The following is a 26,245-nucleotide window of genomic DNA, read 5'->3' as shown; positions in this document are numbered from 1 at the left end:
GACACTCAATCTTAGGGACCAACACTCAATCCTCGAGGTTCTCACTCAATTCTGGGGATTGACACCTATTCTCAGGGATCATCACTCAATCCCAGGGGTTAACACACAATCCCAGGGGCTGTCAACTAAATCCTGAGAGTCAACACTCAATCCCAGGGGAAGTCACCATCCCAGAGGATGTTACTCAATCTCAAAGGTCAATAGTCAATATCAGGGGTCATCCCTCAATCAAGAAGTCGTCACTCAATCTCAAATTGTTCCATTCCTGCACCAGTTGTTAAGTCATAGAGCAATAGAGTCCAACAGTATGGAACTGGTCCTTCAGCCCAAACTGGTCCATGCTGACTGAAATGGCCCATATCCTTCTAAATCTTTCCTATCCAGCTATTAGTTGAAATGTAAATGTTGTTAATGTACCCGCCTCAACCACTTCAGCTGCGCTTCATTTCATATGCGTACTACCTTTTGTGTAAAAACGTAGTCCTTAAGGTCTCCTTTTATTATTTCCCCTCTCATCTTAAATTGATGCCCTCTCATCCTCAATTCCCCAACCCTGGGAAAAAGACTGAGTGCATTCACCCTATCCATGCCTCTCATGATCTTATACATCACTATAAGATCACCCCTCAGTCTTCTACACCTTATAGAAAAAAGTCCTAGCTTGTCCACCCTCTCCCAATAACTCAGACCATTGAGTCCTGGCAACATCCTGATAAATTCCTTCTGCACACTTTCCAGTTAAATAGCATCCTTCCTATAGCAAGGTGACTAAAACCTAACACAATATTCTAAGTGCAGCCTCACCAACGCCCTGCATAACTGCAATGTAACTTCCCAATTTCTACACTCAATGCCCTGACTGATGAAGACCAGTGTGCCAAAAGCCTTCTTCACTGCCCTGTCCACGGGATGACCGTGGAGGAACAATGGCAGATATTTCTGTGTATAATGCAGAAGTTGCAGGATCAGTTCATTCCTAAAAGGAAGAAAGCTCCCAGGAGGAGGCATGGGCGGCTGTGGCTGACGAGGGAAGTTAAGAAACATATAAAGTTAAAAGAGAAAAAGTATAACATAGCGAAGATAAGTGGGAAAACTGAGGACTGGGAAGCTTTTAAAGAGCAACAGAGGATTACTAAGAAGGAAATACGCAGAGAAAAAATGAGGTACAAAGGTAAACTGGCCAAGAATATAAAGGAGGATAGTAAAAGCTTTTTTAGGTATGTGCAAGGCAAAAAAATGGTTAGGACTAAAATTGGGCTCTTGAAGACAGAAACAGGGGAATATATTACTAGGAACAAAGAAATGGCAGAGGAATTAAATGGGTACTTCAGATCTCTGTTCACTTGGGAAGACACAAGCAATCTCCCTGAGGTAACAGTTTCTGAAGGACCTGAACGTAAGGGAATTTATATTTGCCAGGATTTGGTGTTGGAGAGACTGTTAGGTCTGAAGGTTGATAAGTCTCTGGGGCCTGATGGTCTGCATCCCAGGGTACTGAAGGAGGTGGCTCGGGAAATCATGGATGCGTTGGTGATTATTTTCCAGAGTTCAATAGATTCAGGGTCGGTTCCTGAGGATTGGAGGGTGGCTAATGTTACACCACTTTTTAAGAAAGGTGGGTGAGAGAAAGCAGGTAATTATAGACCAGTTAGTCTGACCTCAGTGGTGGGAAAGATGCTGAAGTCTATTATAAAGGATGAAATTACTGCACTTCTGGATAGTAGTAACAGGATAGGACAGAGTCAGCATGGATTTATGAAGGGGAAATCATGCTTGACTAATCTTCTTGAATTTTTTGAGGATGTAACTATGAAGTTGGACAAGGGAAATCCAGTAGATGTAGTGTACCTGGACTTTCAGAAAGCTTTTGATAAAGTCCCACACAGGAGGTTAGTGAGTAAAATTAGGGCGCATGGTATTGGGGGCAAAGTACTAGATTGGATTGAAAATTGGTTGGCTAATAGGAAACAAAGGGTAGTGATAAACGGCTCCATTTTGGAATGGCAGGCAGTGACCAGTGGGGTACCGCGGGGATCCGTGCTGGGACCACAGCTTTTTACAATATATGTTAATTATATAGAAGATGGTATCAGCAATAACATTAGCAAATTTGCTGATGATACAAAGCTGGGTGGCAGGGTGAAAAGTGATGAGGATGTTAGGAGATTACAGGGTGACCTGGATAAGTTAGGTGAGTGGGCAGATGCATGGCAGATGCAGTTTAATGTGGATAAATGTATGGTTATCCACTTTGGTAGCAAGAACAGGAAGGCAGACTACTACCTCAATGGAATCAATTTATGTAAAGGGGCAGTACAGAGAGACCTGGGTGTTCTTGTACACCAGTCAATGAAGATAAGCATGCAGGTACAGCAGGTAGTGAAGAAGGCTAATAGCATGCTGGCCTTCATAACAAGAGGAATTGAGTATAGAAGCAAAGAGGTACTTCTGCAGCTGTACTGGGCCCTGGTGAGACCACACCTGGAGTACTGTGTGCAGTTCTGGTCTCCAAATTTGAGAAAAGACATTCTGGCTATTGAGGGAGTGCAGCATAGGTTCACGAGGTCAATTCCTGGAATGGCGGGATTACCTTACACTGAAAGACTGAAGCGACTGGGCTTGTATACCCTTGAGTTTCGAAGATTGAGAGGGGATCTGATTGAGACATATAAGATAATGAAAGGATTGGACACTCTGGCAGTAGGAAACACATTTCCACTGATGGGTGAGTGCCGAACCAGAGGACACAGCTTAAAAATACGGGGTAGACCATTTAGGACAGAGCTCAGGAGAAACCTCTTCACCCAGAGAGTGGTGGCTGTGTGGAATGCTCTGCCCCAGAAGGCAGTGGAGGCCCACTCTCTGGATTCATTTAAGAAGGAGTTGGATAGAGCTCTCAAAGATAGTGGAATCAAGGGTTATGGAGATAAGACAGGAACAGGATACTGATCAGGAATGATCAGCCATGATTATATTGAATGGCGGTGCAGGCTCGAAGGGCTGAATGGCCTACTCCTGCACCTATTGTCTATTGTCTATTGTCTACCTGTGACTCCACTTTCAGAGAACGGTGAACCTGAACTCCAAGTTCCCTCTGTTCCACTACACTCCTTAAGGTTTTACCATTCACTGTGAAACTCCTACCTTGATTTGACTTTCCAAAATGCAAGGCCTCACATATTAAACTCTATTTGCCATTTCTTGGGCCCACTTCCCCAGCTGATCAAGGTCCTGCTACAATTTCTGACAACCTTCCTCACCATCCACGATACCGCCTATTTTAGTGTCTTCAACAAACTTACTAATCATGCCTTGTATATTCTCATCCAAATCATTGATATAGATAACAAACAGGAATGGGTCCAGCATCAACCCTTGAGGTACTCCACTGGTCTCAGGCCTCCAGTCCGACAAGCGTCCTTCCATTAATACCCTCTGCTTCCTACCATCAAGCCAATTGTGTATCCAATTTGCTAACTCCTCTTGGATTCCATGTGATCTAACCTTCCAAAGCAGCCATGTGGAATCTTATCAAAGGCCTTACTGACATCCATATAGACCACATCTACTGCCCTGGAGAAAGTGAGGACTGCAGATGCTGGAGATCAGAGCTGAAAAAATGTGTTGCTGGAAAAGCGCAGCAGGTCAGGTAGCATCTAAGGAGCAGGAGAATAGACGTTTCGGGCATAAGCCATTATGGGAAGAAAGCTCAGTATCATCTACCTGCTTTTGCCCGAAATGTCGATTCTCCTGCTCCTTGGATGCTGCCTGACCTGCTGCGCTTTTCCAGCAACACATTTTTCAGCTTACATCTACCGCCCTGCCCTCATCAACCTTCCTGGTCACTTCAGTAAAGAACTCTAACAAATTTGTGAGGCATGATTCCCCCTACGCAGAAAGCCATGCTGACTGCTCCTAAACAAATCCTGACTTTCCAAATGCACTTCGCTGTACAATCTCAAATTAAACTCCAAACAGCAATATCCTCACTCCGTGAACATCACTGCCATATAAATCCTGGTGTAATTCCTACTTGGACAAACATACCCTCTAGCAATCCCCAATCTGGTTAAAGAAACCCAGCAGGAAAGGTGTGAGTTAATTAAGACTCGACAGGACAGACTTACAGCAGACACATTGTGTTTTGTGTTTCTCCTTGAATGTTTTGAACAAGCAACAGAGAAGGTTGAGGGAGGGATTATGGTGGATGTTGTCTATCTAGATTTCAAGAAAGCCATTTGAAAAAGTACCAGTTAAACGGCTTGTGGACATTGGAGCTCATGTCACTGGAGGTCAGGACCTTCTGGGATTAAATGTTTGGTATAAATACAAAAAAACCATAACTCGCAATCTCACAGATTCTTAAGATCAAGGCAGAGGGACTTAAGGCAGGAAATTCCCAAATCCCAAACTTGAAGATGACAAGTCTATCACAGGCTATTTTCATTCCAAGGAGGCAGGGGTAGGACAGATCATGTCCCTGTGTCTCCCAAACAGATTAGAGGGGGTAAACAAATGCGAAGGCAGCAGTTTAGGAGGCTGCCTTCAGTCCTCTAGACCTTTGTCACATATTTTAAATATGTTCAGCCCTCTAGCATTCACCCCTCACATCTTCCAGCTCCAGTCAACACCACATGCCTACCATGCCTTCTCCAGAATCACAGCTTTGTTATGGCGCAGACGTAGGCCATTTGACCCATCGTGTCTGCACCATCTCAGGACCCTGTAGAGTTTAAAATAAGCTTCCAACGGTCTAATCCAACTTCTCTCATTCATATCTGATAGCGAAAAAGAATGCTTTCATTCATGAAGCCATGCAAAGATTTTAAATTCGGTCCTGTACCCTGTCACTCTAACAACCCTGGAGACTGGATAATTGTGTCATCTCTGCCATTGGTAATAGGCACCATCCTTAGGCAATGCCAACAATGTGACTGTGTGACTCACATGATGGGGGCTGTCTGCAGCAACTCTGAAAGCTGTAAAACTCAAAGTAGTTGGTTCACTGAACACTGGCACTTGGGAGAAACAAAATGAATGGAGCGCAATAAACTGAGTGGGGTAGAATTCCACATGAAGGTGATGTTGGTGATTTACCAGTCCTTGCGTTCATGGTGGCCGGAACACTCTGCTTAGACTCCTTTATGGCTGATATTCCTATCCCATACTCGGTTCCAGGCAATAGGTCTGCAGACAAAATCAAATGAGCAGGCAATCAGAAAGTAACAACAAAAAAAACACTAGCACAAAAATTAGCTTACAACCTCCTGGCTGGATCATTGCTGAGTGGGAAGGAAGTCTATCCCCATTACAGGCAGCTCAGGGACAATTCACTGGGGAGAAGGGGATTTGGGAGATAGAGAGTCACCCTCCATCCACTTCCCTGATCTGGACTCAGGCTTTAAAAACAGGTTCATAACCCACCCTGACATTAGGGACTAGACAGTCCCAGTGTCTCTGAGTAAAGCCATTGCCTTGCCAGCTTTCAGAGAGAGTGCCTAGCTTGGGCCAATGGAGGACACGGTGTCCCAAGGGGCTAGATTATTCAGTCAGGGCTCCAGTGGGGTATCTCTCTCAGGTCAAATCCAGTGGATATGCACCACTTCCATTGATATCTATTTAATCTTCCAACATTCTTGACTGTTTGATTACAGTGGGAATATAGAGTTCTCCTTTCAAAAAAATATAGAAACATAAAGACAGAAACAGGAGTAGGCCATTCAGCCCTTCAAAACAGTTCTGCCACCCAATTTGATCCAAGCTGATCATCAAGTTCAGTACCATCTCCCTGCTTTCTCCCCATAATCTTCCATCCCTTTAGCCTTAAGCATGACAGAACAACCTCGGTTATCCAAACATCAATTATCCGAATTTCGGATTATCTGATCAAGATCTCGAGATCCCGTAAAATTTTTATTAAATTTAAGCAAAAGCACAGCGAGACCAGGAAGTCTGGACTGGTGGCTGGAGCAGGAACAGGCTCGCCAGGGGAAACATGTTCCTGCTATTGCCGCTACCATGGGAACCCTGTCCCTGCAATTGGCGCTACCACAGGACCCTGTTCCTGTTATTACCGCAACCACAGGACCCTGTTCCTGTTATTACTACCACCACAGGACCCTGTTACTGCTATTACCGCCACCACAGGACGCTGTTCCTGTTATTGCCGCCACCACAGGACCCTGTTCCTGCTATGGCTGCTACCACAGGAGCCTGTTCCTGCTATTGCCGCCACCACAGGAACCCTGTTCCTGCTATTGCTGCTACCACAGGACCCTGTTCCTGCTATTGCCGCTACCACGGGACCCTGTTCCTGCTATTGCTGCTACCACAGGACCCTGTTCCTGCTATTGCCGCTACCACAGGACCCTGTTCCTGTTACTGCCGCTACCACAGGACCCTGTTCCTGTTACTGCCGCTACCACAGGACCCTGTTCCTGTTACTGCCGCCACCACAGGACCCTGTTCCTGTTATTACCGCAACCACAGGACCCTGTTCCTGTTATTACTACCACCACAGGACCCTGTTACTGCTATTACCGCCACCACAGGACGCTGTTCCTGTTATTGCCGCCACCACAGGACCCTGTTCCTGCTATTGCTGCTACCACAGGACCCTGTTACTGCTATTACCGCCACCACAGGACGCTGTTCCTGTTATTGCCGCCACCACAGGACCCTGTTCCTGCTATTGCTGCTACCACAGGAGCCTGTTCCTGCTATTGGCGCCACCACAGGAACCCTGTTCCTGCTATTACCATCACCAAGGGAACTCTGTTCCTGTTATTACCGCCACCTCAGGACCCTGTTCCTGTTATTACTACCACCACAGGACCCTGTTCCTGTTATTACTACCACCACAAGACCCTGTTCCTGCTATTGCCGCTTCCACAGGACCCTGTTCCTGCTATTACCGTTGCCACGGGAATTCTGTTCCTGCTTTTGCTGCTGCGGGACCCTGTTTCTGCTACTGCCGTCGCCATGGAACCCTGATCAGTTATGCAAACAATCAGTTTTCCGAACAAAATATTCCCCGCCCGTCTCGTTCGGATAATTAAGTTTGTTCTATATATCTGACTTCTTCTTGAAAACATTCAATGTCTTGGTCTCAGTTTCTTCCTGTGGTTTCTCTTGGAGGCAATTGTCTCTGCTGTAGACTACAGGTCCATTTCGAAACACATGGTATGGATCCCCAGCTGACATTGCCTTCAGAGCAGTTTCCAGAAGATTATTGCTAAATCCAGTTACATGATTGTAGAGATCATCTTTGCTGGACTGTTAACTGTGTTTGTAATATTGACACTACATATATTTTGGAAAAGAGTTAACAATTAGTTTTATTGCATTTGTAACATAGCGGACACTCAATGCAAGGACAAAGTTAATCAGAATGGAGAAGGAGAAGAGCATATAATGTCGAGAACCGTCGTCTGGGGTGGGGGAGTGAGGAGTCATGATCCAAATCTGAATGTGGGTCTGAGGTGTGTGTGTCCCTATATGTGTATGTGTCCATCTGTCTGTGTATCTGTGACTGTGTCTGTGTGTGTCTGTGTGTGCCTGTATGTCTGTCTTTGTGTGTCTGTATCTTACTCACCTGTCAGAGTGACTTTGCTCGTTGGCCCTATGTTTTCGGGCACAATCAGTTCATGGTACTGCCTGCCTGCCAGGGTACTGTACACCACCCTGTACTTGTCAACATCTGCTTGACTGTTGTCCCATTCCAGCTCCAGCCTGCTGTCCCCAGGGCTCACCACATGCGGGTTCCTAGGAGCATCAAGCTCTGTGGAAGAAAGCATGGAATCCAGAAGTTGTCAGAAAGGTTAACACGTGACAATTCATTCCTTGGAACCTCCCACCCTATTCCCAGGCCTCACACAGAGGGCATTGCCCCTTCAGCCATGCACTGCCAACTACTTCAGGTCTAACAAGGTCACAAAGTCAGAGTATTTTCCAACTGGCAACGCAGGGAAGATCCATCACCTGTCCTGTGTGCGAATGGGAGATTCAGGGATACATGGGAGGTGTGTGGGGAGTATACAGAAGGTACAGGAATTCTGAAATGTATGGAATGTGGCAATTAGAGTATGCATGGACTTTGGGAAATTATTGGAACCACCTCAAATGATGTGAGAATTTCAAGACAAAATGGTGAGTTCCAGAGTTCCTGGACACAATGGGAATCCTGGAGTATCGAGAGTTTGGGGGAATTCCAGAGAGCTGCGACATTGTAGGAATTTTGGAGCGCTGGAACTGTATGGGATTTCCACACTGCCAAGAAACTGGGAATTGAGGTGTGATGAGACACTGTAGTAATTCTGGAGTGCCAAAGCTCTGTTGGAAATCCAGTGAACTGGGACACAATGGGGATTAGTGTCCTGTGTGTAGATGTTGGTGAGAATGTATGCACCACATACCTGAATGATTAGAACATTAGGGAGCTGGCTTATCAATCAGGGTGAAAGGACAGTCCAAACGATATGGGCAAAATTCAGGAACTGGAAAGCTGAACACTTTGGTAAGAATTGTCTGCACAATTCCTGGTAGCAGCGCTAACAAGGTGGGACACATTAAGATGGAGGTCTGAGATGTTTGCTGCAAAAGCTGAGAGTTATAAAGGGAGATTTTCACTTCCGCACAGTCCAGAGAAAACAAACTCAATTCAATCCTGAAGACAGGAAGTTTATTGAAGTTAGAGAGGACAGTTTTCTGGAAGTACGTGCTCTTGAACCAACAAGAAAACAAAGAATCTCTGACTGAGCGATGAAGAAGGATTTTCAAGAGCATTCCAGTTAGACTGAAATGATTGTCACATTCAAGAATGGGTTTGAGAGTGGACAGAATGAATCACTGAGGTTTTAAATTTTGACTGCGCTGAATTGTTAATTTAAAAACTGTGTGACAAACAGGGAGAGGTGCTTGAAGAGTTATTTGGTTGGATTCGAGATTTAAATTGTTGTACCGAAACACACAGCAAGCTCCTGAAGTGGACTGGTAACTCAGTGAGCCGGGTTCTGTTATTTGAAGAGATGAAAGTAAATGCATCAATATCTGGGAGGTCAGTTAGCACCACAGGACTTGGAGACTACTTTGGTCTAGGGACAGGAATGGTTGTTGGATGTTCCAGGGTTTAGATGTTTCTAAAGGAATAGTGGGGGAGGGAAAAGAGGTGGGGGAGTGGCATTGCTAATCCGCGATAGTACCACAGCTGCTGAAAGGGAGGTGGTCGAGGAGGATTTGCTACAAAGTCAGTATGGATAGAAGTCAGAAATAGGAAAGAAGCAATCACTTTATTGGGAGCTTTCTACAGACCCCCCCCCCCCCCCCACCATTAACAACAGAGACATGGAGGAGCAGATTGGGACGCAAATTTCAGAAAGGTGCAGAAGTAACAGGGTTGTTGCCATGGGTGACTTCAACTTCCCTAACATTGATTGGAATGTCCTTAGTCCAAATAGTTTGGATGGAGCAGATTCTGTCAGGTGTGTCCAGGAAGTGTAGGGGGAAGGCCATATTGGATTTGGTGCTTGGCAACAATCCAGGCCAGGTGTCAGATCTCTCAGTAACAGAATATTATGGTGACAGTGATCACAACTCCCTGAGCTTTACTAAACTCATGGAGAGGGATAGGAGCAGACAGTATGGGAAAGTATTCAATTGGGGGAGGGGGAATTACAATGTTATTAGGCAGAAACTGGGGCGCCTAGACTGGGAACAGATATTCTCAGGGAAATGCATGTCAGAAATGTAGAGGTGGTTTAGGGAACACTTGCTGATATTGCTGGTTAGGTCTGTCCCACTGAGGCAAAGAAGGGATAGTGGAGTGAAGGAAACTTGGGTGACAAGAAATGTAGAACATCTAGTCAAGAGGAAGAAGGAAGCTTACTTAAGGTTGAAGAAGCAAAGATCAAACAGGGCTCTGGAGGGTTACAAAGTAGCCAGGAAGGAATTGAAGAATGGACTTAGGAGAGCTAGAGGGGGGAGTGAGAAAGCTTTAGCGAGTAGGATTAAGGAGAACCCTAAGGTATTCTATACTTATGCGAGGAACAAGAGGATGACCAGAGTGAGAGTAGGGCCGATCAGGGATAGTGGAGGGAACTTGTGCCTGGAATCGAAGATGGACAGCATGGAATAGGCTGATATGCTCAAATAGATTGACATTAAGAAGGAGGATGTGATGAAAATCTTTAAAAACATAAGGATGGATAAGTCCCCTGCACCAGATGGGATATATCCTAGGATATTACGGGAAGTGAGAGAAGAGATTGCTGCACCTTTGGTGATGATCTTTGCGTCCTCACTGCCCACTGGAGTACTGCCAGATGTTTGGAGGATGGCAAATGTTATTCCCTTGTTGCGAAAAGGGAATAGGGATATTCCTGTGAATTATTGACAAGTCAGTCTTATCTCTGTGGTTGGCAAATTATTGGAGAGCCTTCTGACAGACAGGATTCATGATTATTTGGAAAAGCGTATTTTGATTAGAGATAGTCAGCACGGCTTTGTGAGTTGCAGATCATGCCTCTCAAGCCTTGTTGAATTCTTTGAGGATGTGACAAAACACATTGATAAGCGTAGAGAAGTGGATGTGGTGTATATTGATTTTAACAAGGCAATTGATAAAGTTCCCTATTGTAGGCTCATTCAGAAAGTAAGAAGGCATGGAATACAGTCAGATTTGTCTGTCTGGATACAGAATTGGCTGGCCCATAGAAGACAGAAGGTGGTAGTCTATGTAAAGTATTCAGCCTAGAGCTCGGTGAACATTGGTGTTCCACAGGGATCGGTGCTGGGTTCTTTGTGATTTTTATAAATGACTTGGATAAGGAAGTGGAATGGTGGGTTAGTAAGTTTCATAGAATCATATAATCCCTACAGTGTGGAAACAGGCCATTTGGCCTGACAAGTCCACATCGACCCTCTAAAGAGTAAGGTTGAAACTTTATTGCTGGAACAGCACAGCAGGTCAGGCAGCATCCAGGGAACAGGAGATTCGACGTTTCGGGCACAGGCCCTTCTTCAGCCTGTGCCCGAAACGTCGAATCTCCTGTTCCCTGGATGCTGCCTGACCTGCTGTGCTGTTCCAGCAATAAAGTTTTAACTTTGATCTCCAGCATCTGCAGACCTCACTTTCTCCTCTAAAGAGTAACCCACCCAGACCCATTCCCCTATCCTATTACTCTACATTTACCCCTGACTAATGTACCTAACCTACATATCCCTGAATGCTATGGGCAATTTAGCATGGTCAATTCACCTAACCTGCACATCTTTGGATTGTGGGAGGCTACTGGAGTACCTGGAGGAAAATGTATGCAGACACGGGGAGAATGTGCAAACTCCACACAGTCGCCCATGGCTGCAATCAAACCTTGGTCCCTGGTGCTGTGAGGCAGCAGTGCTAAACACTGAGCCACTGTGCTACCCCTTTCCCCCTCATTGAGAGTCTAACTCTCAAGCTTGCTGATGACATAAAGGTTGGTGGAGTGGTGAACAGTGTGAAGGGCTGTTGTAGGTTGCAACGGGGCATTGACAGGATGCAGAACTGGGCTGATAAGTGGCAGATGGAGTTCAACCTGGAAAAGTGTGAAGTGATTCATCTTGGAAGGTTGAATTTTGAATGCAGTATACAGGGTTAAAGGCAGGGTTTTTGGCAGTGTGGAGAAACAGAGGGATCTTGGTGTCCATGTCCATCAATCCATCAAAGTTGCAGGGATTACAAGGGAAACCAAATGCAGGAATATGAGGAAAGTCTCTTTGAAGACTGTGAGGGCAGCATGGAAGATTTTTACAAGTACGTCAAAAGAAAATCAGCAGTTAAGAGTGGCCCCATCACAGATGGTATTGGAATTGAAAATCGGTAAATAGCAAGTTTTACAAAATAATCTACACAGTGAAGATCAAAGCTCAGGCAAAGTGAGATTTGGTAAAAATGTGAAGTGATAATGGAGAAGATAATAAGATAGCTAAGTCTTCAAGAGATGAGGTGTTTGAGGAAATTGCATCTCCTGCCATCATGATCCTCCAGAACTCTGTTGATTCAGAAACCGAATTGTCGGTATCACTCCAATAGTTAAGGGAGGCAAGAGGGATACACCAAAGGAAAATGAAAGACTTATCAGTCTAACATCTATTGTGGGCAAGTGACTGGAATCAGTTATTAGAAACTGAGCAGTCAGACAATTGCAAATGTATTACAGACAGCGGCATTGGTTTGTGAAGTTTAGACATGGGTCAAAAAAAAGGTTGAATTTTGGGAGGGAGTAACAAATTAGGGAATGTCTACATGTGTTGTTCTTGGACTTCAGAAGAATTTGATCAAATTCTACACAAAACAGTGGTCACAAGAAGCAGTTTGTAGAGAATCTGAGGCAAATTGTTGACAACGGTGTGACTGATGAGGAGGTAGGATCCAGAGAAAAGTGAACATGGGAATGTATTCCCAGTACTGGACCCAGATCCTGCAAGCATCTATACGCAGATCTGTTTCTTGCGCTATTTAAAAAGACATTTGATGAAGAATGGAGAGCTGCATACCACATCAGGTGTCACGGTGACGAGTGTTGGCAATAAATTTTTGATTCAGTCACAGGATTTGTGTGGGAGGGGGGCAGAATTTATTGGTCATTTCTAATTGCCCTGGAGAAGTTGGTGGTGAGGCTACCTTCTTGAACCATTATAGTTTATATGGCTTAGACTTTCCCACAATCTTGTTACATAGGGACTTCCAAGATTTTGATTCAGCGATACTGAAGGAACAATCAATTTATAATCAGTGGGTCAAACTGTGCCAGACGTGTGTGTGTGTGAGTGTGTGTGTTTGTATGTGTCTGTGTGCAAGATGTGAGTATATGTATGTGAGTGTAAGTGTGTGTGTGTGAAAGAGTGTGTGCACATGAGTGTGTGAGAGAGTGTGCATGTGTGCGTGCGAGTGTGTGTGTGTGTGCGCACACGCAAGTGTGAGTGCGTGTATGTGTCAGCGCACAAGTGTGAGAGTGTGAGACAGTGTGTGTGTGTGCGCGCGTGCACGTAAGAGTGTGTGTGCACATGCACTAGAGAGAGGGTGTGTGTGTGTGAGCACACACGTGTGTGAGAGTGTGTATGTTGAGAGAGTGTGCGCGTGCTCGAGTGTGTGTGAGAGAGAGTGCATGTGTGTCTGTAGGTAGTGTAAGGTCATCACTGTGTATGGTGTTTCAAAGGTGAGATTAACTGAGCAATTCCTGGAGAATAAATTACTGAAAGTTGGTGAACAGATGCAGATAGTCAGTTATTGGGGTAATGGCATGTTGGCTTTCACCTCCAGGACAAAGGTGCAAGAAGTGGAAGTGACAGTCCAGCTGGACAGAGCTCTGATCAGATGTGATCTGGAATTTTGGGTTCAGTTCCGGTTTCACACCTCAGGAAATAAATACCGACCTTGAAGGGGCTGCAGCACAGATTCACCAGAATGATCCTGGCCGAGAGATTGTATACATGTGGTTAGTATATCCTCGTATTAAATTGTGATTAGATTAAGAGGATGAAGATGATTTAAGGGAATTAAGGTATCTGAGAGGAAGAAACAATTTTCACCAGTAAGGGAGGCAATCTGCAAATATAATCTAAACATTTTAGACAGACCATCACAGTCCAGCTTGTCACAAATCCTGGAAGATTGGAAGCCTCACCCCAAAATAGCTGCATAAGTTATACAGGGACCTATAAAAATTTCAAAGTTGAGGATGTTAGGATTTTGTTCAAGGAAGTGGTTAGGGTCATGAGAATAATTTGACTGGATCAAGCACAATCGATCTGCATGGTGAACTCATTGGTTATTCGTGGCACATAACTGAAGCAGCAAGCGTTCAAGCAGGACAATAGAAGCCCAGAAGCTGGGACTGAACAAAAAAGCTAGTCAGCCTTTTGTCTCTCTCTCTCTCTCCTGCCTGTTCGGACAGAACGCCCGAAAGACTCGCATTACCTCATGTTGCCCAACACATCATGCACATGCGTACTATTAAACCATTACTGTTCCCTCTGTCAGTCCATATGCACTGAACTTTCTCAAAGATACAATCAAACTCAGGCACAATGGGCTCCGCCAATTCCACATTCATACCTTTCAAGACAAAAGCACCAGATTTAAATTTGTCAGGTAACAAGGAACATCTGCCAAACACTCCCAGGACAGGGACAGCAAGGCGTTAGATATAGAATAAAGCTCCCTCCACACTATCAAGAAGTGTGGCGCTGGAAAAGCACAGCAGGTCAGGCAGCATCCAAGGAGCAGGAGAATCGACGTTTCCTGCATAAGCCCTTCATTGGAAATGTGAAGGGGAAGGGGGCTTGGAGATAATTAGGGGTGTTGTGGGGAAAGTAGGTGGGAAGGCAATAGGTGGATGCAAGTGGGGGGTAATTGTGATAGGTCGGTGGGGAGGGTGGAGTGGTTAGGTGGGAAGGAAGATGGACAGGTCAAGAATGTAGTGTTGAGTTGGAGGGTTGGATCTGGGATGGGGGGATTTGGATTTGGAAACTGGTGAGGTCGATGTTGATGCCGTGTGGTTGGAGGGTCCCAAGGCACACTTCCTCCAATTGGCAGGTAGCATTGATTTGGGGGTGGAGGAGGCCCAGGACTAGCAAGTCCTTGGGGGATTGGGAGGGGGAGCTGAAGTGGTCGGCCACGGGGTTTGTTTGGTGCGTGCATCTCAGAGATGTTCCCTGCACCGCTCCGCTAGTTGGGCATTCTGCCTCACCGATGTAGAGGAGACCACATCGAGAGCAACGCACGCAAAAGGTGAGGTAGGTGGATGTGCAGGAAAATCTCTGCCGGATTAAAATGATCCTTTCGGGCCTTCGATGGAACTGAGGGGGGAGGTGTGAGTGAAGGCATTACACCTCTTGTGGTGGCAAGGGAAGGTGGAGGGTGGGTTGGTGGGGGGAGTGGACCTAATGAGGGAGTCATGAAGGGAATGGTCTCTGCGGAATGCAGATGAAGGTGGGGAGGGAAATATGAGAGTGGTGGGGTCTGACTGTAGATGACGGAAATGGTGGAGGATAATGCACTGTATCCAGAGATAGGTGGAGTGGAAGGTGAGGAACAGGGGGATTCTATTCTTGTTGCTGTTGGAGGGGTGAGGTTCAAGAGTGGAGATATGGGAAGTGGAGGAGATGCGCTGGAGGACATTGTTGATCACGTGGGAGGGGAATGTGTTGTCCTTGAAATAGAAGGATACCTGGGATGTCCTGAAGTGGAATTATTCCTCCTTGGAACAGATATGGCAGAGGCAGAGACATTGGGAGTAAGGGATCATGTTTTTACTGGTGGGGGAAGGAGGTGTAGTCAAGGTGCAGACAACCCACACCACTGTTTTACTCCTTACCCAAAGTCCACAAACCTGACTGCCCCAGTTGACCGATTGTCTCCGTCTGCTCCTGCCTCACCGAACCCATCTCGACTCCATCCTGTCCCCCACTATCCATGAAATCCCCATTTACGTTCAGTACACAACACACACCCTCCACCTCCTCCATGACTTTTGATTCCCTGGCCCCCAACACCTCGTCTTCACCATGGACATGTCCATCTCCCATGACCAAGCCTATAAGCCCACCATTTCTTCCTCTCCCACCAACCCAACCAATCTCCCTCCATCAACACACTCATTTGATTTGTGGAACTGGTCCTCACCCTAAACAAATTCTCTTGGAAATCCTCCTACTTCCTACTGACCAGAGGGGTAGCCATGGACACCCGCATGGGCCCCGGCTATGCCTGCCTCTTCATAGAACATAGAATATGCAGAATACGTAGAACACTCCCTCTTCCCCAGTTACACCGATATCACACCCCACCTTTTCCTCCGTTACATTGATGACTGTATCAGTGCCACCTCATACTCCCAAAAGAAGGTTGAACGGTTCATCAACTTCACCAACACCTTCCAACCTGACCTCTCGTTCATGTGGACCATCTCGGGCACTCCCCTTCCCTTCCTGGAACTCTCTGTCTCTGTTTCCAGTGACTGACTCAACACGGACATCTATTTCAAACCCACCGACTCACACAGCTACCTGGACTACACCTCCTCCTACAGCCACCCTCCTGTAAAAACACAATCCCGTACTCCCAATTCTTCCTCCTCTGCTGTATCTGCTCCCAGGAGGAGCAATTCCACTCCAGGACATTCCAGATGGCCTCCTATTAAAAGGACCGTAATTACGCCTCCCACGTGGTCAACAATGCGCTCCAGTGCGTCTCCTCCACTTCCCACACCTCTGCCCTCGAACCCTACCCCTTCAACTGCACCAAGCATAGAACCACCCTGATCCTCACCTTCTACCCAATGAATCTCCAGATACATTGCATTGTCCTCCACCATTTCCATCACCTCCACCACCAAAGATATGTCTACCTCCTCACCCTCATCTGTATTCTGCAGAGACCATTCCCTCCATGACTCCCCACCATCCTCTCCTTGACTCCCTCATTAGGTCCACGTCCCCCACCAACCCACCGTCCACACCGGTCACCTTCCCTTGCTGCCGCACAGGGTGTAATACCTTAGTCCACATCTCGCCCCTCACCTCCACCCAAAGCCTTAGAGGATCCTTAGCGGAGATTTTCCTGCACATCTACTGCGTCCGTTGCTCTCGATGTGGTCTCCTCTACAGCGGGAAAACAGAACACTGACCCATGAAGTGGTTCAGGAAACATCTCTGGAATGCATGCACCAAACAACTCCACTGCCCTGTGGCCAACCACTTCAACTCCCCCAGAGACATACAAGTTCTGGGCCTCCTCCAGCGCCAAATCAATGCCACCCGCCAACTGGAGGAATAACATTTCACCTTCCATCTCGGGACCCTCCAACCACGTGGCATCATCATTGACTTCACCAGTTTCCAAATCCCCCCTCCTCCCACGACACCCCAGATATAACCCTCCAAATTGGCACCACATTCTTGACCTGTGCCACCTGTCCAATGTCCTTCCCACCTACCCGCTCCACCCTCCCCACTGACCTCCCACATGCATCCACTTATCGCCTTCCCACCTGAAGTTCTCTCCCAGTCCTTTCCCCACCCTCCTATCTCTCAGCCTTCTTCCCTCTCCACATTCCTGTCTGAAAGGTCGATTCTCCTGCTCTTCGGATGTTGCCTGACCTGCTGTGCTTTTCTAGTGCCACACTTTGCAGGTCTGTCTCTCCAGCATCTGCACTTGTCACTTTTTCCCTGTACACTATCCTCATTAAACACTACCAGAATAGGGTCAGCATGGGTGTTAGATACAGAGTAATGCTCCCTCAATACCGACCCCATCAAACACTTCCAGGACATGGACAGCATGGGTGTTAGATACAGATTAAAGCTCCCTCAATACCGACCCTATCAAACATTCTCAGGGCAGGGTTTAATGTAGTGTAACAAAATCTCCACAGAATCCCTATCAAATACTCCCAGAACAGGCACTGCATTGGGCTAGATACACAGTACAGCTCTACGTTTTCCCAACAAACAATCCGAGGACAGGGGCAGCATGGCGTTAGCAACAATGTAAATGTTCTGCCCAGGAAAAAAGCCAATTCGTAGATGTGTCCTTTTTGATTGGACGAGATGAAACATCTTTCTGTGAAAGTTCAGCTTGCATCTTGACCAATTCGAATCCACATATATTCATGTGGAGGTCAGTGCGTGACCAATCAAGCCGTCCAAAGTGTACTTCCTTACAGAATGTTTCTGACACAGGGATCCACACATGACCCAGGGATCCACACATGACCCAAACACACAGGAGTACACCAAGACCTACATGCAATGATTACAATGCAAGCGTACATGCAGATCAGGCATGATGCTGTGTCAGACAGTCAAGCACTGACACGTGATAATCTGCTTGACATCAATACCTATCTGTGAGTGTGGTTGCAGTGAGACATGAGAGTCCAGTTCTGTCACTTGTGGCAAACAACTGGCCAATTGTCTGTAACAGGACACAGATTGGCCAATAGAGTGAGAAGCCAAGGGCCACGGGAATTTAATAGAAGGAGGCGTGAGGTGATGTATTTCAAGGGAACTTCAAAAGAATGTGCAAGAACAGTGGGACCTGGGAATTCATCCGCATCAACCATTGAAGGTGTCAGGACATTTCGAGAGTGTGGTTCAAAAAACAAATGGCATCTTGGGATTTATAAGTAGAGATATTGGGTGGAAAAGCAGGGAAGTAATGATGGATCTTCATAAAACATTAGGTCCCCAACTAAAGGATGGTGTGGGGTTGGTGCCCACCCTCGAGGAAGGTCGTGAGGGTCCTTCAAGAGACTGCAAGGGAGATTTACCCAGAATGAGGGGTTTTCCTAACAAGGCTCATTTGGAGAAGCTGGTATTGATAAGCACACAGCAAAGGAAATTAAGGTGGACAGGATTATAACGGGTTTGAATAAAGGAGATAAGGAAAGCTTGTCTTGGCTGATGGTACAGAGCCGAGGGGAGCCAGATTGATGGTTTAGATCAGGAGATATGAGAAAAGGGGTGATGTGAGGAATAACATTTTTCCATTGTGAGTAGCAATGACCTGGAACTCACTGCCCACAGAGGGAGTGGGGTGGTGGAGGTGGAAATGGTGAATGATTTCAAAAGAAAATGGGTCAGACACCTGAGAGAGATTATCTTGCAGAGTAATGGGGAAAAGAGCAGAGAATGAGACTGACTGGATTGCTCCACAGGGTGCCAGCATTGACTGGATGAGATGAACGGACTCTCTGGCCTGTACAGACCTTATGACTCAATAGCTCCCATACACGAGACATGAGGATACTTGTGTGCATGCATGTTACAGAGACGTAGATATACATGCACTTGAACAGGTATGTTCATAGACATGCAGATAGGTATTGGGTCACCTTTACCTGTGGTAAAGGCTGCTGTTACAGGCTGGCTCTGTCCATGATCGTGAATGGCCATGACTGACACCTCGTACTGAGATGCGGGTCTCAAGTTCTGCAGGGAGAACTGGCTCAGGCTGGGCTGCAGTTTCAGCACAGTCTTCTCAATCATCCCACTGGTGAGTCCATATGACAGCAGCACATAGTCCACGTGGGCTCTCGGAGGGGTCCACTCAACAAAGGCAACAGTGTCAGTCACCTCTCTGACGATGATCTCATTCGGCCCATCAATCACTGAACACAGAGAGAAACGGGAGACAGAATGCAACACCCTGCTTAATACACACATTGGACAAGCAAACACTGGGGGGGACAAAGCTGCTCGGATAACAGAGGACCATAAGACATAGCAGCAGAAATAGGCCATTCAGCCTATTGATTTTGCTCTGCCATTCAGTGAGACCCATGGTCGATCTGATAATCCTGAACTTTCCTGACTTATCCCTAGAAGACTTGACTCCCTTACTGATTAAAAATCTGTCTGTCTCAGCCTTGAAGTTCTTAATGACTCAGTCTTAGTAGCTCCCCATAGTAAAGAATCCCACAGATTCATTACCCCCTGAAAGAAAGAATTCTTCCTCGTCTGTCTTAAACGGGTGATACTTTATCCTGATATCATGCTGTCTAGTCCTAGACTCTCCCACAAGGAGCAACAATCTCTTCATATCCATCTTCTCAACTCTCCCAAGAATCTTATATGCTTCAATAAGGTCACCTCTCATTCTTTTGAATTCCAATGAGTACAGAGCTAACCTACTTAACTTCTCCTTATAACACAGTCACTCTAAGCCTGGAATCAGCCAAATGAACGTTCCGGTGCCCAAAACTGCTCATAGTATTCCAGCTGTGGTCTGAGTAGTGCCTTTTACAGTTTTAGCAAAACCTTCCTTTCAGACCCCACTTGCTTTGAAATAAAGGCCAAATTCCATTTGCCTTCCTTTTTACCAGCTGAACTTGGATGTTAGCTTTTCTCGCTTCATGGATGAGGACACTCAAATCCTCATAGCTTTCTGCAGTCTTTCTCCATTGAAATAATATTCAGCTCCTCTATTCTTCCTGCCAGAAGGGGTAACCACACACTTTCCCACACTGTATCCTATTCCACTCATTTAACCTGTCTGTATCCCTCTGCAGACTCTTTGCATTATCCCCACCACTTGTCTTCCCACGTATTTGCATGGCATCCACAAACTTGCCAATAACACTTCGACTTTCCTTATCTGAATTATTAATTTCTTTTGTAAATTAGTGTGGTCCTAGCACCGATCCCTGTGACACACTGCTCGTTATCGTTACCATCCTGAAAATGACCACTTATCCCAATTCTCTGTCTTTTATTAGTTCGCCAATTCTCTCTCCGTGCTAATTTACGACCTCCATTGGTTCTTAGTGAAAAATGGAGGGAAATGCAGATGAAAGATCTCGTTTCTTCATCCCCAGTGTCTGGATAGCCCTGACTGGCTCAGCACTGCGGTGGAGGGGGGGGATGCGGTTTCCTGAGAAACTAGTGGGCCAACTTCTTGAATGCTGCTAGAATTTCAACCAACTGAGGGACTTCTTAATGGTTCAGTTCAGAGTTGACCGTGTTTCTGTAGGAGTAAGAATGATGAATATGCAAGACTGTATAGAGACAACGCACTCCTTTCCCAGACCCCCATTTTAAAGCAGATGGGTTTTGTAGTCATTTCAGCTGCTTCAGAGGGCTTCCTGGGTACCTCTCTCAAGCTTTCATTAGAATAAATTCTCCAAAAAAAAACCCCCACACGACCACTTGGAGTCTCATACATCCAGTTGTTAAACCTATCCCACCCAGTGAATGCCCTGAGCCTAATCAGGGTATCATCAGATAAGCCCTTTACTGGTGTCAGAGCATTACAAATTCCAATTAGTGAACAACACATGAAGTTTCAAACCTTACAGAGCAGTACAGAGCCATCATGTCTGTGCTGGCTCATTAAAGAAACAATGAGAGCAGTGTCTATCTTACAATTGTAGAAGCCTTACAGCGTGGAAGCAAGCCATTCAGCCTATCGAGTCTACACCATCCCTCCAAAGATCATCCCACCCAGCGCCATCTCACTACCCTATCCCTGTAACCTGTATTTCCCGTGACTATTCCACCTAACCTGAGAATTCCTGGACACTATGGGCAATTTAGCACAGCGAATCCACCCAACTTGCACATCTTTGGACTGTGACAAGAAATCAGAGCACCCAGAGGAAACTCACGCAGATGCTGGGAGAATGTGTAAACTCCACACAGATAGTCATCCAAGGCTGGAATCAAGCCCAGATTGCTGGCATGGTGAGGCAGCAGTGCTAGTCATTGAGCCACCTTGCCAATAAAATATAAAAATTCAGGGTCCTCTCCTCTAATAGAAGAATAAAGGTGCTGGGGAAACTCAGCAGGTTTGGCAGCATTTGTGGAGAGAGAAACAATTTAAGTTGAATTTGAATCTTCCACTGAGCTCTGAAGAAAAATCATACCAGAATCAAAATGTATAGTGCACAGCAAGCCAGCATTGCTGTGAAACAGGGAGGAGTGCGCAGCAGTCAGCATCATTATGAACAGACTGGGAGAAGTGTGCAACAAGTCAGTAACATCATGAAACACACCGGGAGGGGTGTGCAACAAGTCAGTAACATCATGAAACACACCGGGAGGGGTGTGCAACAAGTCAGTAACATCATGAAACACACCGGGAGGGGTGTGCAACAAGTCAGTAACATCATGAAACACACCGGGAGGGTGTGCAACAAGTCAGTAACATCATGAAACACACCGGGAGGGGTGTGCAACAAGTCAGTAACATCATGAAACACACCGGGAGGGGTGTGCAACAAGTCAGTAACATCATGAAACACACCGGGAGGGTGTGCAACAAGTCAGTAACATCATGAAACACACCGGGAGGGGTGTGCAACAAGTCAGTAACATCATGAAACACACCGGGAGGGTGTGCAACAAGTCAGTAACATCATGAAACACACCGGGAGGGGTGTGCAACAAGTCAGCATCCTTGTGAAGCAGACCTTGAAGAGTCTGCAATGAGTCAGCATCATCATGAAACAGACTGGGAGGGGTCTGCAGTGAGTCAGCATCACTGCAAAGCAGATTGGGAGAATGGACCTCCACTGGAAAGGCAGTGACTGCTGGAGGTAGGAATTATTAACAGAGAGGCCCTTTCAAACCATTTCCCCATGCCACAGCTGAAGAGGGATGTCAAAGGAAAACAGATTGGTGAGTCTTTCTTTTGTGTCTCTTTGGTTAGGGGTCAACATGCAGCTGAACAGTACACTTGGGAAATTCAACTCTATAAATGTCTAACATTGAAATAATTAATTAATTAGAATGGACTTGGCTGGGCAGGCAATGTGTTGCAGCTGAAGTATGTAGGGGCAGGTAGATGCTGCTGAGATCGTGATGACCACTTGGCTAGTTGTTCAAGAAACGTCACCTCAGAGTTGATAAATTGGACTCTGGGCTGAGGACCCGCAACACATCAGAGAGGGGGAGAAGTACATGGACACTGTGTTGTGACTGTGGGACTCATAAGCCAGTGAGAGTCAATGTGTATGTCCGACCCATACCCGAGTGAGAGTCAACATGTGAGACTGTAGCACAGTGAAGGTCTGTGTGTGTGTGAGAGAGAGAGAGGGAGAGGGAGAGACAGACACTGTGAGCAAGTGAGTGAGACCTATACCCCAGTGAGAGTGAATGCGTGTGTGTGATCTGTACCCCTGTGAGAGTCACTGTGCTTGTGGAACCCATATCCCAGTGAGTGTCGGTGTGTGTGGGATTCATATCCCAGTGACAGTCAGTGTGTGTGGGATTCATATCCCAGTGACAGTCAGTGTGTGTGGGATCCATACTCCAGTAAGAGTCAGTGTGTGTGGGACCCATATCCCAGTGACAGTCAGTGTGTGTGGGATCCATACTCCAGTAAGAGTCAGTGTGTGTGGGACCTGTACCCAAGTGAGTGAGTTTGTGTGTGTGTGCATGTGTGAGACATCCGTACCCCAGTAAGAGTCAGTGTGTGTGTGTATAGGTCCCATACCCCAGTGAGAGTCAGTGAGTATATAGGTCTCATACCCCAGTGAGAGTCAGTGTATGTGACCCATAATCCAGTGAGGGTCAGTGTGTATGTGGGTCCTATATCCTAGTAAGGATCAGTGTGTGTGTGTGTGTAGGACCCATACCCCAGGGAAGTTCAGTGTGTGTGTGGGACCCTGTATCCCAGTGAGGGCCAGTGCATGTGTGGGACCCATACCCCAGTGAGAGCCAGTGTATGTGTGGGACCTATACCACGGTGAGGGTCAGTGTGTGTGTGAGACCTATACCACGGTGAGGGTCAGTGTGTGTGTGGGACCCATACCCCAGTGATAATCAGTGTGTGTGGGACCTATACCACGGTGAGGGTCAGTGTGTGTGTGGGACCTATGCCACGGTGAGGGTCAGTGTGTGTGTGGGACCCATACCCCAGTGAGGGTCAGTGTGTGTGGGACCCATATCCCAGTGAGGGCCAGTGTATGTGTGGGACCTATACCACGGTGAGGGTCAGTGTGTGTGTGGGACCCATACCCCAGTGAGGGCCAGTGCGTGTGTGGGACCCAAACCCCAGTGAGGGTCAGTGTGTGTGTGGGACCCATATCCCAGTGAGGGTCAGTGTGTGTGGGACCCATACCCCAGTGAGGGCCAGTGCGTGTGTGGGACCCAGACCCCAGGGAAGGTTAGTGTGAGAGTGTAATCTGCTCTCAATGAGCATCTGTTTGTGAACAATGAGTTAACTCACGTGTTGATACCATCGCTGTAGCTGGGGCGCTCCTGCTGTGCTCTTTTATTGCGACCACATTGACTGTGTATTCCTCCCCAGGCCTCAGGCCTGACTGGTTGTAGGCTGTGACGGTACTGGGGAGTTGAAGCACCATTCCACCTTCATTACTCTGGAAAAGAGTTTGGCAGAATCAGAGAGTAGCAGGGTGAGTATCAGGGAGAGGGGTCAGGGAGTGAGTCATGGAGTGTGTCAGCCTCCTGTCCTGTCATTCAGGCTGATCAATTAACAATGCCTGGAGCGAGTTAGGGGTGAAATCACCCAGTTCCGGCTGTCTGCACATTACCCAAAGACACAGGGAGAGTGCTGTACAAACTATTAAACCTCAGTCCAAATTGACTTGTATTTTTCCAAATACGGACACCCTGCTCCCTTCCAAGTGATATCGCTTTCAGTTGTTCTTGTGCTTCCCTTGGGATTTGGGTTTGATGCTGGAGACCCCTCTGAGGCTCTGAGGTAATGATTCGGAGCCCAGGCTGCCTGTGCTTGTAGGGGGAGCTGTGAGTGAAGGAGTGGCAGAGGGAGGGAGTGACAGAGGGAGGGAGAGGAGAGATGATTTACCTTTGCAATAAAGCTGATCTCCCAGCCATCGAACATAAACTGGAATGGTTCCCATTGCACTTCCACCGCTGTCTCCGAGATTGATTTGAAGGTAAGACCCTGAGGCGTGGGCAAGTCTATGGAGAGGGACAGGGCTACATTAGTGCCAGATTGTTCCGGGTACAGACCTGAGACATTGTCAGCATACCGCATGGGTTGGAACCCTTCACATCGCAGCACACAGCATTCTGTCATTGCCACAGGAAAACACTCACTCCCACTGACACCTTCAACCTCTTGAGATGACACATGCCCAGGCACAGCCAAGTCAGTCATTGTCAGGTCAATTCTGTTTAAATGCAAGAGTGAAAGGATAGAACCTTCACACATGGCAGGCCAAAAAGCAACAATTAGACAATGACCAGAAGGTCAGTTTTCAGTGTTACGTTGGAAACATGGAACCGTCAGATAGTCAGCGCTGAGGGAATGCCGCTCTGTCAGAGGATCAGTACTGAGGGAGTGCTGCACTGTCAGAGGATCAGTACTGTGGGAGCCCTGCACTGTCGGAGGGTCAGTACTGACGGAGTGCTGCACTGTCAGAGGGTCAGTACTGAGGGACTGCTGCACTGCCGGAAGGTCAGTACGGACTGAGGGTCGCACTGTCAACATTGAGAGAGTCATAGAGTGATAAAGCACGGAAACAGACCTTTTGGTCCATCCAGTCCATGCCGAAAATAATCCCACACTACATTAGTGCCACTTGCCTGCCCCTGACCCAGAACTCTCCAAAACTTTCCTGTTCATGTATCCATAAAAAAAAGTTTTATATTAGTAAACTATAATGACTATAATAACTGTTACAAAAAAAATATAATAAACTAAGACTTTTAACTAAGCCTCAAATAACAGGATTCACAGATCCACGCTACTCTCAGTCCACCATTGAGCCACACTGTCAGAGGGTCAGTACTGACAGACTGCCGTCTGCATTCTGGTAAATCTCCCTGCAGCCTCTTGTGGACCCTCACATCCTTCCTGGAATGTGGAGGCCAGAATTGGAAACAGTCCTTCAGTTGGGGGCATAAGCTTAGCTTTACAATGTTCATGTCATTTCCCGGCTCTTGTCCTGAATCTCCCTGATCCTGTTTTGCTGGCTGTCTTAGTATGTCCTGTCAACTTCATGATGTGGAGGTGCCAGTGTTGGACATGGGTGGGCAAAGTTAAAAATCACACAGCACCAGGTTTATTTGGAAATGCTAGCTTTCGGAGCGCTGCTCCTTCATCAGGTAACTAACACGTGGTGTGGTGTGATTTTTAACTCTGTCAACTTCAGTGTTTGATGCTCATTAGTCCTCAGGTCTCTGTCTTTCTCCACACCCTTTCGAATTGTATAATTCTACAGAATGTTAAGTTTTTTTTTGATTAAGTGTGATTTATGTCACGATAGGCCAAATGGCCTCTTTCTGCGCTGTAAGAATTTTGAGATTCTGTGATATTAGATGCTGATTTTGCATTATCACTAATATTAAGTATTTCCATTTACATGATATTGTCCAGCTCCAATTCTGCCTCCAGTTTGTAGCTACTGAAGCAACGGTTCCAAGCCAGTCCTGGCTAGCCACTCATTTTTCATTCTAAAGACTTCCCTTTTCTAAAGCTCCATTGCCTGTGGCTAAACTTGCACCAAGTCCCATTTCTCAATTCTCCTTACTCATTGGCTACATTCATCCCCTCGTCAAGTTGCGCCTTTATTTTAAAATTCTCATGCATGAGTACTAATTTTAAAAATACACCTTTGTTAATGTTTATCTGGAGAATGCAATGGTACAACATGAAACATCTGGAAAATATAATGATACATGAAATAACTGGAGAATGCAATGGTGCTACATTGAACACCTGGAGCGTCCAATGATACAACATGAAACATGTGGAGAGTGAAAGGACGTAACATGA

At 46.5% G+C, this 26,245-nt stretch overlaps 1 protein-coding gene across 3 annotated transcripts in view; it reads right to left on the bottom strand.

The window, feature by feature from the left end:
• tnr (tenascin R (restrictin, janusin)) overlaps positions 1–26,245 on the bottom strand; it is a 156,090-nt gene that overhangs the window by 68,976 nt on the left and 60,869 nt on the right. For 2 of the 3 annotated variants that reach the window (XM_043700044.2, XM_043700043.2), the window contains exons 5-9: positions 24,311–24,426; positions 23,711–23,861; positions 18,882–19,151; positions 7,595–7,780; positions 5,098–5,187 (exon numbers count right to left, since the gene is read on the bottom strand). In XM_043700044.2, coding sequence (XP_043555979.2) covers positions 5,098–5,187; positions 7,595–7,780; positions 18,882–19,151; positions 23,711–23,861; positions 24,311–24,426 — 813 coding nt within the window. The remainder of the gene's footprint in view (positions 1–5,097; positions 5,188–7,594; positions 7,781–18,881; positions 19,152–23,710; positions 23,862–24,310; positions 24,427–26,245) is intronic. The other variant, XM_087990943.1, reaches the window with a different exon arrangement.

Source organism: Chiloscyllium plagiosum, unplaced genomic scaffold (genome assembly GCF_037043375.1).
Source record: "Chiloscyllium plagiosum isolate Xiang-an unplaced genomic scaffold, Cpla_swu_hap1 HiC_scaffold_9, whole genome shotgun sequence".
In the NCBI taxonomy this organism is placed as follows: domain Eukaryota; kingdom Metazoa; phylum Chordata; class Chondrichthyes; order Orectolobiformes; family Hemiscylliidae; genus Chiloscyllium; species Chiloscyllium plagiosum.
Note: the sequence above shows the minus strand (reverse complement) of the source record. Positions and strands in the feature narration are given on the sequence as shown.